At 38.8% G+C, this 14,435-nt stretch overlaps 1 protein-coding gene across 1 annotated transcript in view; it reads left to right on the forward strand.

The window, feature by feature from the left end:
* Positions 1-14,425, forward strand: part of Ccdc152 (coiled-coil domain containing 152) — a 28,188-nt gene extending 13,763 nt beyond the window's left edge. Inside the window, exons 5-8 of the mRNA XM_055601061.1 lie at positions 3,913-4,015; positions 9,948-10,075; positions 11,762-11,845; positions 14,215-14,425. Coding sequence (XP_055457036.1) covers positions 3,913-4,015; positions 9,948-10,075; positions 11,762-11,845; positions 14,215-14,337 — 438 coding nt within the window. The 3' untranslated portion in view covers positions 14,338-14,425. The remainder of the gene's footprint in view (positions 1-3,912; positions 4,016-9,947; positions 10,076-11,761; positions 11,846-14,214) is intronic.
* Positions 14,426-14,435: the final 10 nt, after the last annotated feature.

Consider the following 14,435-nt stretch of genomic DNA (forward strand, 5'->3'; position numbering starts at 1 on the left):
TGAGCAGCCTATGGGCTTCATCTGAGCAGGGGTCTAGGTATTTTAGTATCTCTAGGATACTTTTTTCTACTTTTCTTTCTCCTCCTTCCTTCATTATTCCCTGCTCCTTTCCAACTCTTCAGTACAAAGCACCACAGTAGATGTTGAATCAGTTGCAATCAGTCGAGGCATAGAAACAAAAAATTTTACCTTTTTTCCATTCTAAAACATCAAGTCTGACCATGCTCCTTCATATATATATATATCAGTTTCTTAAACAGCTTTTGCTGTGTTATACTTCTTAAATGCCCTCAATGCAATGAGAATTTACTAATATAGACCCATTTTTAAACCCAAAACTCATGAAGAACCCTTAGAAACAAACACAGAAGATGTTTAATAGAATATGTGCCAGTTGATTCTGTACATTGCACACAGAAAATCAGAATATATCCAGAAGCTGTCCCTGAATTTAAAATTCTAGAAACTAAATAAGTAGGCAGCCAACTATCATTTCCTAGGATTGGTGTCACTGAAGAAAAAAGAGGAGTTCTTCCTTAGGACTGACACAGGCTAAAATAATAAGAAAGAAGATTCCCCCCAACCCCACCCCAAGGTACAGCCCAGCTCAGCCCATACCATAGGCCAGCACTTATGCCCAGAAGCTGGAGTGAAATTCTGAATTTTATCAAATTAATGCATGCCTTCCATTTAGTAGTGGCATCTGCAAGTGACACAGCCAAATGGAAAGGTACATAGAAATTTCTCACATGTTGTTTTAAATCAACAATCACTTATCTCATGTAGTTTATAGAGAAAATTATATTGGCTGTTCTAGTTGCCTATCTAGAAATCTACATACACACAAGTGTGTAAAATGGCCATTTTTGAGGTTCTCCTTGCATTGACTCGGCCCAGATTTAACCAAATCTAGAAGTATTACAGGTTCGGTCAATCCTGTAACTTGCCTGGCTGGATAAATAGCACAAATGATAGGCCAGACTATGTCCCTTTAAACTGGTTCTTCTGGTTCTTTTTCCTGTTGCTAAAAGACACTAACAAAAAGAACTAAATGAAGAAAGGGTTTATTCCAGCTCGCAGATCAAAACTACATCATGCTGGAGAAGTGGAGGGGCAGGAGCGTCAAGCAGCTGTTCATATCACACCATATCACAGCCAAGAAGCTTAGAGAGATGAAAGTGCTTGCATGGTTTCTCCACTCTCTAGACCAGGATCCTTAGCCAGGGAATAGTTTTACACATACACAATTAAAGTGAGTCTTCCCATATCAATTAACATAATCAATATAATCCTCAACAGGCATGCCCAGAGTCCTATCTCCCAAGTAAGTCTAGGTTGTCAGGCTGACAGTTAATACTAACCATCACCCTGCGCAATTGTATTTAATTATAAACATACAACTTGACTCTTCTCAGTTTTTTGTTTTGCTTTACTTCCTCAATACCACTGAATATATAGTAATAGCTATAAACCTCTTATCAAAAAAAAATACTCACAAACAAATGCACACATATACACACGTGGTTTTGCACAAAACCTAAGCTATAATTTCAAGCTACACTGCAGAGCCTTAGTAATAAACACCAGCGTGATACTAGCATAAAAACAAACATGTGGCTCATTGGACTAGAATAGAGAAGCCAAATATAGATTCAGATACACAACCACAAAACTACAGCCACCTGATTATTTACAAAGACGCCAAAAATAGGTGCTGGAGAAAAGACAACTTTGTTAACACATGGTGCTTAAAAAACTGGATATCCACCCACAGAAGAATGGAACTAAGAGCTTTTGTCAACCTGCCCAAGAATCAACTTCAAATGGACAAAAGGTTTAGTATAAAGTGTGAAATCATAAAACTGTGAGAGGAAAAACTTTGGAAAACTGGTAAGAGGTTAGGTTTCTTTAAAAACCCAGTTATATTATGTGAATATGTTTTTGTTTTAATCCCAGTTGTGGGATAAGAAACTGCCTCGCAGCAGGTGATTATGGTTTGCCTCATGCACTAGCAGAAGCATGATCTTTACCAGCTGCAGATAGTTTAATTCTGGGGACTCTGAAGAGGAAATAAATGGGAGAGCCCAGAGAGGGCCTGTGTTGGCTGCTGCTCCCTCCTCTGCACTGTTTTGTCCTATTACTGAATTTTCTATTGCTGGATTATTGATTTGATGGACTGCTGAAGAGTCTGATGACAAAGATTGAACTTGCCTCAAGGAACTTCATATTCCGAGTCAGCAGGAAATAGCCAAAACAGGTCTTTAGAGGTCCCCTTTCCCATCTTTCTCTCCTCCTAGTGTTGGGGGGGGGGATTGGAAAGGATTAGGGTAGAATGAGGGCTGTAAGGGAGGTAGAGGAATAAGGAATCCAATAAATAGATATTTTTTAAATGCCAGCAGAAAACACTTCAAGATAGAGATGTCGGTAAGGATCTTTGCAATGGTTTCTCTGATTGCATGGCAAATAATGCCAACAGTAGATAAACCAGACCTCATGAAGTTAAAAATATTTTGTAGAACAAAAAAATAGCCTATAGAATGAAAGAAAATCTTTGCTAGTGATACATCAAACATAGGATTAATATCTAGAATACTCAGCCAGGCATGGTGGCACATGCCTTTAATCCTAGTGCTTGTGAGGCAGAGGCAGGAGGATCTCTGGGTTTGAGGCCAGCCTGTGACAGAGCAAGTTCCAGGACCCAGGACTATCATGGCTACACAGAAAGGAAAGAAGAAAAAAAAAAGAAGAAAGAAAATGTGTAAATATACAATGGGATATTTTTTCAGCCACAAAGGAAAACAAAGTTAGTATGCAGGAAAAATACGTACAACTGCAGATAATCATATTAAACAAATCATATAAAGACAAATATCATTACGTTTTCTTTCATTTGTAGTTCCTAGGTTTTATATAAATACATAAAATCATAATCATACAGATATATTTGACATGAAGATAAAAGCAATAATGTTTCGGGGAACAAAGGCGAGAGGAGGCCAAGGGACAAAGGGGAATATACACACAGTGTGAGTGTGTGTGTGTGAGACATGAAAGTAGAAGGAGTATAATGCGGAGGAAAAGGGAGTCTAAAGGAAGTGGGGAGGAGAAACAAGAAAGGGTAATGAGCAGCGCAGTCATTACTTTTCTTGTTGCCACAGCTAATACCCTACAAGAAACAGTTCAAGGGAGGGAAGTTTTCTTCAGGCTTACACTTTAAGGGGATACATCTGATCACAGCAGAGAAGGAACAGCCTCAGAAGCAGGGGGCAGCTGGCCAAACTGCAGCCAAAGTCAGAAGCAGATTTTGAGCAGAAAGTGGAGGCAGGCTATCAAATCTCAAGAGTTTACCCCCAAAGTTTCTACAACCTCTGCAAGCAGCAGCACCATCTGGTGACCAGGTATCCAGACACATGAGCCTGTAGAGGATAGTCTACATCCAGACCACATGAGGATGAGAAACACATAAGCCTGTAGAGGACAGTCTCCATTCACACCACATGAGGACGAGAAACAAAGTACGACACATTCTCTGATGCACACTCTAGATGTCTCGTTAGCAGAAGAGGGACTATTTTGAAAGAGAAAAAGGACCAATTGAACAGGGGGCCAGAAAATGGGCACATATATGAGCAAGGTACAATGATATGTATAATATATATCATGTATTATATATTATATATTATATATTATATATTATATATTATATATTATATATTATATATTATATGCATATATAATATACTATATATGTGTATGAATAATGAAACATTATTTTGTGTATGCCTACTACAATTATTTGAAGGTAAGTAAAAAACATTGGATATAGTTGCATGTCAAAAGTAATATAGACACCTTTTAATTATCAAAAACTGTAACTATTACATTTGAAAGAAGATATATTTTAATTTCTAGGAATATAAGAATAATATTGCCAAACTTAGAAGTGAAATGAAAATCAAAGAGGAAGAACATAAAATCAAAATGAGCAAACTTTATCAGGATATGCAGAAACAAGGTAATTTTAAAGTTTTAGCTTATTGAATTCTGACACAGTGTGAAACAACTTAAAGGTGCATATTATTTTTCCAGTAGTAGTATTTTTGAATGAACATTGCCTTGATAAATTTAATTTTTATATATGTAACATAAATATAATAGTTCTAAATTTTATTTGTTTGTGCTCAATTTTGCCTAATGTGAAAAGTATCTTTATATAATTACTATAAAAGTTTTAAATAAGTTGTAATGATATTATATGTATTAGCATATGGAATATAACCTCACCAATTTTCTTCAGTTAAACAGGTATCATTGCACATATGTAGCAGGTTGCTTTCTTTTTCAAACTATTCTTAGTGACCCTCTCTTTATGAACATCATATATAAAAATTAATTGAAGTCAGGCCTGTACACCTGCAGTCTCAGCACTTGAGGCTGAGGCAGGAGGCACATAACTAATTGCAAGCCTTCTGCATTTGTTGACGACAAGGAAACGGTCAGCATATTGACCAAACTGCAAAGATATACAGGGATAAAATAAGCATGTGAGAAGATGTCTAACCTAATACAAAATTTCAAAGTAAAACTATAACTAGACATGACTTTACATCTACTAAAAGTCTTTTTAATTTGTTTTCCTGTGATCTCAGAGGTTCATCCACATGACCACTACATAATATTGTCAGTGTGATCCAGAAGTACCACTCTTGGGGGTTTACCAGAGAGAAATGAAACCACACAAAGCCTGAATTTGAATGTTTACGGCAACTTTATTCATGATAGCCCAGAGCTGTAATCATACAAATTTGTTAACTAGTACTAGTTTTTTAAAACTCCCTGTACATCCATTGACAGCAGTAAAAAAGAATAGGCAACTGATGCACTCAGCAGTGTGATCACTTCAAAACGAATAAAACCTGACGTGGTGGCACATGCCTGTATACTGGCACTCAGGAAGCAGAAATAGAAGGACTGCCGCACACTGTATTTCTGGTCCTTGTCTCAAAAAGGCAAAATAAAACAAATATGTAAATAAATCCAGACTGAAAATACTGTGTTTTGTTTATGGAGTACTCTAAAAAAAGAGAAAATTTCAAGTAGGTGAGTGGTACAAAAGCTTTTTTTTTTCTGTTTAATTTTATAATTATTCTTTTTCTCAAGTCAAAAAAGGATTAGTGCCTAAGGTACTGATTCATAAATATTTTTTTATGGCCTGGACCAAAAAGTTCAGTTTTGTAAAGATTAATATTCAGTGATTTCTTTGAATACTATTTTAATCCTTAAGCTAAGTATAATAATAATTTAATGCTATAAATTAAATGGAGATAAAATCTACATATTCTGAACTACAGAAATGGGTTTTATTGATATATGGTTCTAATCTAGTGCATATTTCCACAATGTCCACACTTGGATTCATGTCTCCAAAGCTAGGACCATGTGGATGGCACTACCCGGTTCAGCCGCCAGCTTAGGGTGTACTCTCACCCCGTGAATCACATTTGCAGCATCTTTTTTTTAAGGTTTTTTTTTTTTTTGTAATGTGCATGGATATTTTGCATGAATACATGTACAGGAATACAAGCATTCCCTGCACAGGAGGATGTCAGAGCCTCTGGAACTGGAAATATAGATGGTTGTTAGCTGTTAGGTGGGTTCTAAGAACTGAAGCCAGGTCCTATGCCAGAACATAAAATACTCTTATTGGTGAATCATCTCTCCTACCCCAGCAGTTTGTTTTGTTTTGTTGTTTATTTTTAATTCAGTTTCTCTTTAAGGGTAGAAAACGCTTAAACCTTTTTTGTTTTTTACAAATTGAAAGCTTAGCTGGCCGGGGTCTTACCCTGGGAACACCTTCCCTTTGTTCCAGTGCAGAGCGAGAGGCATTTTCTTTTTTTATTATTAAATTTTCATTTTTTCACATTAGTTACATTGTATTTGCTTTGTATCCCAGCTGTAGCCCCCTCCTTTATTCCCTTCCAATCTCACCGCTCCCTCCCTCATCTCCTCACTGCCCCTCTCTAAGTCCACTAATAGATAGGTCCTCTCCCCTTCCATCTGACCCTAGCTTATCAGGTCTCATCAGGACTGGCTGCAATGTCCTCTTCTGTGGCCTAGCAAGGCTGCTCCTCCCTTGGGGGGGGGAGGGCGGGCGTGTGATCAAAGAGCCAGCCACAGAGTTCATGTCAGAGACAGTCCCTGTTCCCAGTACTAAGGACCTCACTTTGATACTGAGCTGCCATGGGCTACATCCGAGCAGGGGTTCCAGGTTATATCCATGAATGGATCTAGATTGGAGTATCAGTTTCAGAAAAGAGCCCTGTGCTCAGATATTTTTGTTCTGTTGCTCTCCTTGTGGATCTCCTGTCCTCTTCTGGTCTTACTAACTCCCTTCTTTCATATGTTTCCCTACACTCTGCCCAAAGTTTGGTTATGAGTCTCAGTGTCTGATTTGATGAAATTTTCAGGCAAGTGGTAGGATCTAGAAAGGTTCATCCTGAGTGAGTTACCCCAGAAGAAGAAAGACACACATGGTATATACTCACTTATAAGTGGATACTAGACCTATAAGATAGGATAAACATACTAAAATCTGTACACCAAAGAAGCTAAACAAAAAGGAGGACCCTAGGTAAGATGATCAATCCTCACTTAGAAAGACAAATGGGATAGACATTGAAAGAAGGAGAAAACAAGAAACAGGACAGGAGCCTACCACAGAGGGCCTCTGAAAGACTCTACCCAGCAGTGTATCAAAGAGGCCTTTTCTTAACCATGTTAATCATCTTAACAATTACAGGCACTTTCAGCACGTGCTTTGGCTGAACATTAAATGTTTAAGTGCTGTTTTTCTCTCCAAACTGTTACTACTGTTATTTTTGCCTCACTTGCTTTTTTCATAACAGACTTGCATAAGAGAAATTAGTAGCAACCATGTCACATACCCAACATTGTGTAGTCTTGAAATTTCCTATACCACCAAAAATAAAATAAAATAATTAGTTCATTACTTTTTAATTTAGCCTCATGCAAATTCTTAGGGCACAGGTAGAAAACAGTCACATTCTTTGCCAAAATACCACATGAATGGCTGAGCTCACCTACTGATAAAGTCCTTATTTCCTTCTGCAACTCTTGAACTGGGCTTCTGCAGTCCACACTACTCTCAGCACTTCCTGTCTTCCAGGTTTCCACTGGGACAGACCATTGAGCTGTACTTACAGCATTCAGTTCCTTTTCTACTTCTAAGTTCCAAAGTCTTCCAACATGTCTCAAAAGATCAGCATGGTTAGGGTCTTCACAGCGACACCTGATTATTCTCTGGTATTAGCTTCTGTATTTAGTACCTTTTCTTCTTCTAAGATAAAATTCTACAACCAAAGCCACTTATAAAAGGGAGAATTTGGGGCTGGAGAGATGGCACAGTGGTTAAAGAGCATTGGCTGCTCTTTCAGAGGACCCTGGTTCAATTCCCAGCACATACATGGCGGCTCACCATTGTCTGATCTGTAACTCAAATTCTAGTGGATCCAACTCCCTCACACAAACACCAAACATCCATAAAAATACATAGATACATAGATGATAGACAGATAGAGAGATAGATTAAAAAATAGTGTTTTATGAATGAATGGATGGATGAATGAATGAATGATTGTGAGAATTTAACTAGCTTATGGCTTCAGAGGGAAAGTCCATAACAGCAGGGGAGGCATGAAAGTAGGTGAGAGATCATGTCTTAACTGCAAACACAGAGCAGGCAGAATGAACTGGAAGTTTACTGCCATTGATGTACTTCCTCCAGCAAAGCTATACTACCTCCTCAGACAGAACCAGGGGAAGAGTGTACCAATAACAAGCTCTCAGGTTTTGGGGGGAATATGTATAATTCAAACCACTATAGGCCTCAAGACAGAGGAAGGTATTAGACATGTTAGGGAGTGGTTGCCTACTTTCTACTGTTGGATTTCAGACCAGGACAAATGGCTGAAGTGCCTATTTAACATATCAAATTGGACCTATCGTCCAGGTTCTCCCAGCATCCCTCAGATCCTACCTACCTGTTACAGGTTATGGCTACCCTAAACTTCCCAGCCCAGGGCCTGGGCTTCTCTTCCCCTGAAGGCTCTTCCCTATAAAACCCAGACATTTTGCACCCCCCTCCTCTTTCTCTCTCTCTCTTTCTCTCTGCATTTCTCTCTCCCTGCGTGTGCACCTTCTCTCTGAGAAGGTGACAGCCATAACTGTAATTATATTTAGGGCGATTGACATGGCAATAGTGGGTTAGGGGTTCTTGATGTACCAGTGACAATAGAGAGACTAGATACACAGTCTAAATGATGGGGAAAAAACAAGGTCTGAAACTAAGTCATGGATTAGTTGTAGTAGAAGTCCCTTGCTTGTGCATTTTGTGAAATGACTCGTTGTTATTAAAATTTCCATCCTTGATAGCATGTGTCATTAGCAAGAATAAGAGAGCTAAGAAATATGGTGAAGCACAGAAATGTGATGTTAATCAGGAAAAAAGGCCTGATCATTCAGGAAAGCACAGCAAGGACCTGCAGATCTATAGTCAGGTGTAATCGTTCAGACTTTCTAAACTAGCAATCCAAACTTTGTGTATCTTATTTTGTAAGCCATTGATGCTTAAGAGCACAAATATTTATTCAGAAGCATTTGAAACACTTGCATTTCAGACATTATTCAATGCCTTGTCCAAAGTACATTAGAAAACTACCTTACACACACAATTTCTACAAAAAGTATAATTCACTTTCTTAAAAATCATTTACTTAAAAAATGTAAGTACATTTTAGTTTCAGAGATTCAGTTCATTATCATCATGGCAGGTGCATGGCGGCAGGTAGGCAGGTGCTATAGCAGTAGCTGGGAGCTATATCCTGATCCTTCTGCAGAGAGGACACTAGGCTTGACATAGGCTTTTGAAACCTTGAAGTGACACACTTCCTCTAAGAAGGCCACATCTCCTAATTCTTTCATGTGCTACTCCCTGGTGACTATGCATTCAAATGTGTAAGCCTATGGGGCCATTCTTATTCAAACCACCACACCTCATATGAATGTGTTTTGCACCATCTAAGGTACTACATGCATACAAAAATAGGCTATGTATGAAGTCAGGCTTCCCTTTAAAACTACAGTTTAAGATGATCACTGGGTAGTGGGATCATCATGGGCCTTATTATTATTCCTTTCTCATAAAATGGGCCAGCGTTTCTCTCAGTAACTCTCCTTTGATGTACCAGCTATATTATGTGAAGCCCTGCTTTAAAGATAACATCCTGAGAAAAGTCCCTTCCATCTTAGGCTCATCCGCCAAATTTGGTTAACAATTCTCTCACTTTTTGGGTATGAAATATCTGCCAAAGGCTAATGTGTTCAACTCATGGTGTCCAGTTGGTGCTGTTTTAGCAGACTGTGGAAACTTTCAGAAGTTAAGCCTGCCTGGAGGATGTCACCAGGGCGGTAAACCTTGGCTCATATAGTCCAGCCCCACTTCATATTAACTGTCTTCTAACTGGTCCCCTGAGATCAAGCAGCCATTGCAGGATCCCACCATCACAGAGCCAGCCATGGCCATGTCTTCTCCGTATAGTGTCTTAAATCCACTCATACCATGAACCAAAATAAAACTTTATTTTAGTTGGGCATTTTGTAACAATGGAAAAAGCAACTAATATAATTTCCTCCTGAGTTGTCAGCACTTTGCCATGTTTCTCCTGTACTATTTCAATCACAGTTGTAATTAATGTCTGCCTCCTAGCCTAAGGTATACTCAGTGAAAACACATATATTTTGCACAGAATATTTAATATAATGCCTCGTACACAGGTGATCAATAAACACATTGAATAAGTAAGGAAAAAAAAGAAAGAAATGAAAGCACTTAACTTTGAACTGTTAACATTTATTTCTGTTTTACTTAGTTGAATTAAATGAAGAAAAGCACAAAGAACTAATGGCAAAGAAGGAGATGGAAATATCAGAATTAAATACAAAATTGAGAACTCAAGAGAAGGAAAAGCAAAATGAAATACTGAGACTACATCTAGAAGTAGGTGTTTACAAGTCTGCTAAATGGAAGCACATTCCTTAGTCTAAACCATGCTTTGCTTATTTCTTATTGCAATGACATAAATTTCAGGACTAGATAGAACCCTCTGAGAGACTCCACACATTCTCATTCTTCAGCAAAAGAATAGCCCACTCTACAGGCTTCTGGCCATATACTTTTCAGCACTTGAGCTGAAGAAGACCCTAGCTTCCAGGTAGGATATTGCTTCCTCTGAGAATGAGGACAACTCAAGAGTTACCTGATTTTACCATCTAGTATACACAGGTGGCAAAAGGCCACCATTTCAACCTGGGAAAAGTATAAGGACTCCTCTATTTCTTTCTTGGGACCCTTTTGTTTGATTTGGGATAAAAACAGACAAACTTAACTATCACATTTTTATGAAAATATATATTCTAGAGGCAAGATTTCTTTGAAACATTTACCAATATATTTTAAATAAGTGTATCTTCATAATTTTCTAGTTTTTTATTCTGTTTAATGAGCTGTTCAGCTGTATGTGAAAACCTCAAGGATACTGATGTGTCAACAAAATACTTGTCTTGCATTTTTTTTTAATTCTATCAACCTCATTTTTCATTATTATGCCATGGCTTCCACCCATCTCTACTTCCACCTCGCATTATGCAAAACATTCACAGATGTTAATGAAAATAATGTACTCTTTATTTTCCAGCAACAACTTTGCTAAGCCCAGAGTTCTTGATGGTGGTCTATGTGTAAGGGGGGATTTTGCTGTTGCCATTGCTGGCGCTGTACTGCATACTGCTAGTGGTGGTGCCATATCTGCCTCCTAGCCAAGTATGACCACAGAGGGCTGGATGGCTAACTGAACTACAACAAGCCATATTTCAAGATGTACTGCCAATTTATAATCTGTCAGTTAGGAATTTGCAGTTTATTTGCCATGGACCATGTTGCTAGTCTGATGATGCTGTTTGACTAGTACTTGGATGTCTTTATCTATCTTCATTATAACAATCCAGTGCTCTCCTCAAACGAGAACACAGTCTCATAGAAAGCCTATTTTAGTTTTCTGAAAGGCGATACTAAGGTAAATCTAAAAGGAAAAACTATAGTGGAATATTGTGCAAAAAAAAAAAAAAGGTCTTATAAGAATAGGCTGTAGGCACTTTTAATTTGATTCAATTTAATTCAAAGAAAAAAAAAGCCAGAATTGACTAATCAAATCACTTCCATATTCTAATATTTGGCTTAAAAGTTTGAAAGATAAATGAGCTTTTCTCCTAAGACTGTGGATCACACTGTTATTTTCTTGATGAACATATATCAGTTGTAAAAATATCTCCTAGCTCAGTGGTCAAGCATATGCCTCACATGGGAGGGGTGGGAAGAGCTTTGGTGTTTTGAGCAGAAGTACGGTGCTGTCTGTAAAGGCAGTACCAAGGCACTTGGCCCTTTTTTAAAGCTCCCAAAGCAATCTTAACCTACCTTTACCTGACTCTTCCTTGGATGTTCTCTGTTCTTTTTTAGTATTGTTTCATAAAGACTATTGTATACAGAGTGTGTTCAATTACAAATTATGTAGCAAAGGATTTTATTGGTATACTTTTCTGTAAAACAAACAACAACAACAACAAAAAATGTTTCTCTGTAGTAAACCATAACATTCCTAATAACTTTCTCTTTTTGAATTTGGTTCAGTTTGACACCAAACTAGCAAGAGCTCAGACTAAATCAAAATCATATCCAGATGCTACTATTTTGCCACAAAGTATCTACAGAAGGGTATGTGCATTTTGTCCCATGACTATAACTTCAGCAGATTGTCTTAGTGTGTTCCTATAAAAATTACTTAATGCTTATTTTAAGTATATTAAATTTTTTTCTGTAGCCTTATACCAGTTTTTCTTCCAAACTTTGGGCAGAGCGCAGGGAGTCTCATGGAAGAAAGGGGGATAGAAGGACATGGAGGGGACAGGAACTCCACAAGGAGACAAACAAAACTAAGAAACCTGAACCCAGGTGCAGAGACTGATGCACCAACGAAGGGCTATACATGGAGAAGACCTAGAGACCCTGTTCAGATGTAGCAGATTGGCAGCTTATGTGGGGCTCTGAATGAAAGAAGCAGGGACTGCCTCTTGTCATAAACTCTATTGCCTGCTCTTTGATCACTTGCTCTTGAAGATGCAGCCTTGGCAGGCCACAGAGGAAGAGTATCTAGGCAGTCCTGATAAGACTTGATAAGCTATGGGCAGATGGCAGAGGAGGAGAACTCCCCCTTTCAGTGGACTAGCGGAAGGTGATAGGGGGAAGAGGGAGGGAGGGTGAGACTGGGAGGAGTTGAGGAAGGGGGCTTCAATCAGGATATAAATCATAAAAAATAAATCACAAAAATGAAGCTATAGACCTTTCAAAGTAAGACAGTTGAAATTTGCAGGCAAATGGGTGAAACTAGAAAAGATCATTCTAAGTGAAGTAACTCAGAATCAGAAAGACAAACATGGTAGATACTCACTTAAAAATGGGTGTTAGTCGTATAATACATGATAACCATACTACAATCCACAGACCTAAAAAAGGTAAATAACAAGGACACTAGGAAGAATATTTAATTCTCACTTAGAAGGGCAAATAGAATAGACACCTGAAACCGTTGAAGAGAGGGAACAGGATGGGAGCCAACCACAAATGTCCTCTGAAGGACACCACCCATAGAGGATTAAAGCAGATGCTGAGACTCACAGCCAAACTTTAGCCAGAGCACAGGTAGTCTTATGGAAGAGTCAGGGAATAGAAGGGCCCAAAGTAAGACAGGAGCTCAACAAGGAGACCAACAGAGACAAAAAATCTGGGCCCAGCGAGTCCTGCAGAGACTGATGAACCAAGGACTATGCATAGAGAGGACCTAGACTCCCTATATAGCCACTAGGCAGCTCAGTCTCTATATGGTTCCCCTAGTAAGGGGATCAGGGGCTGTCTCTGACATAGACTCTGTTGCCTGCTCTTTGATCACTTCCCTCTGGTGAGATGAGGACAGGAGGGGTGTCTTTGCCAGGCCACAGAGAAAGAAGATGCAGGCAGTCCTGATGAGACTTCATAGGCTGGGGTCAGATGGTAGGGAGGAGGGCTCCCCCTTTCTGGGGAATAGGAGAGAAGAAGGAGGGAGGGTGGGACCAGGAAGAGATGAGGGAGAGGACTACAATCAAATATGAAGTAAATAAATTATAAAAACTAAAGTTAAGTCCCAGTCTCTGCTTTGATACCCTGCAGGGTAGAGACTTTAAGAGGCCCTCTGTGGTAGGCTCCTGTCCTGTTCCCTATTTTCTTCCCCTTCTGATGTTCATCCTCTTTGCCTTTCTGAATGGGGATTGAGCATCTTAGCCAGAGTCTTTCTTGATTAGTTTTTTTGGGGGGAGGGTGTACAGATTTCAGTATGTTTACTTATTCAGTATGTTTATGTCTAATCTCCACTTACGAGTGAGTATATACCCTGTGTGTCTTTCTGCTTCTGGGCTACCTCACTCAGGATGATCTTTTCCAGTTCCTACCATTTGCCTGCAAATTTCATCATTTCCTTGTTTTTTATTGCTGAGTAATATTCCATTGTGTAGATGTACCACAATTTCTGTATCTATTCCTCAGCTGAGGGGCATCTGGGTTGTTTCCAGCTTCTGGCTATTACAAAAAAAGCTGCAGCAAACATGATTGAGCAAATATCCTTGTTGTATACTTGAGCATCTTTTGGATATATGCCTAGGAGTGGTATAGCTGGATCTTAAGGTAGCACTATTCCTAATTGAGCACCCTTACCAGGCCACAGAGGAAGAAAATGCAGCCACTCCTGATGAGACCTGATAGACTAGGATCAGAAAGGAGAGGAAGACCTCCCCTATCAGTGGACTGGGGGAGGGGCATGGGTAGAGAAGGGGGATGGAGGGTGAGATTGGGAGGGGAGGAGAGAGGGAGCAACAGAGGGGGATACAAAGTGAATAACTGTAATTAATAAAAATAAAAATTAAAAAATAATAATATAGTTAAATTTTTAAGTTTTTTTAAAATACAAGTATATTGATTGTTGTTTTGCAATGCCTTATGCTTACTCTTACTTCTAAGTTGATATGACAGTTTTTTTTTTTTTCTGCTTCATTTAGAAACTTCAGCATCTTCAAGAGGAAAAGAGCAAGGAGATTGCGAGTCTCCAGAATACTATCCGAGACCTGGAACAGCGCCTTGCAGCTGTCAAAGACTCCCGCTTCACACGGAGACGATTCTAAGCAGAGCACTTAATTTATTTGCTACAACTTAATTTCCTTAAAGGCTTTAAAAATTCACTTGTGTTTTCAATGTGAGTGTGATAACAATAAAGACACGT

This window comes from Psammomys obesus, unplaced genomic scaffold (assembly GCF_907164565.1).
Source record: "Psammomys obesus unplaced genomic scaffold, mPsaObe1.curated_primary_1811, whole genome shotgun sequence".
NCBI classification, from domain to species: domain Eukaryota; kingdom Metazoa; phylum Chordata; class Mammalia; order Rodentia; family Muridae; genus Psammomys; species Psammomys obesus.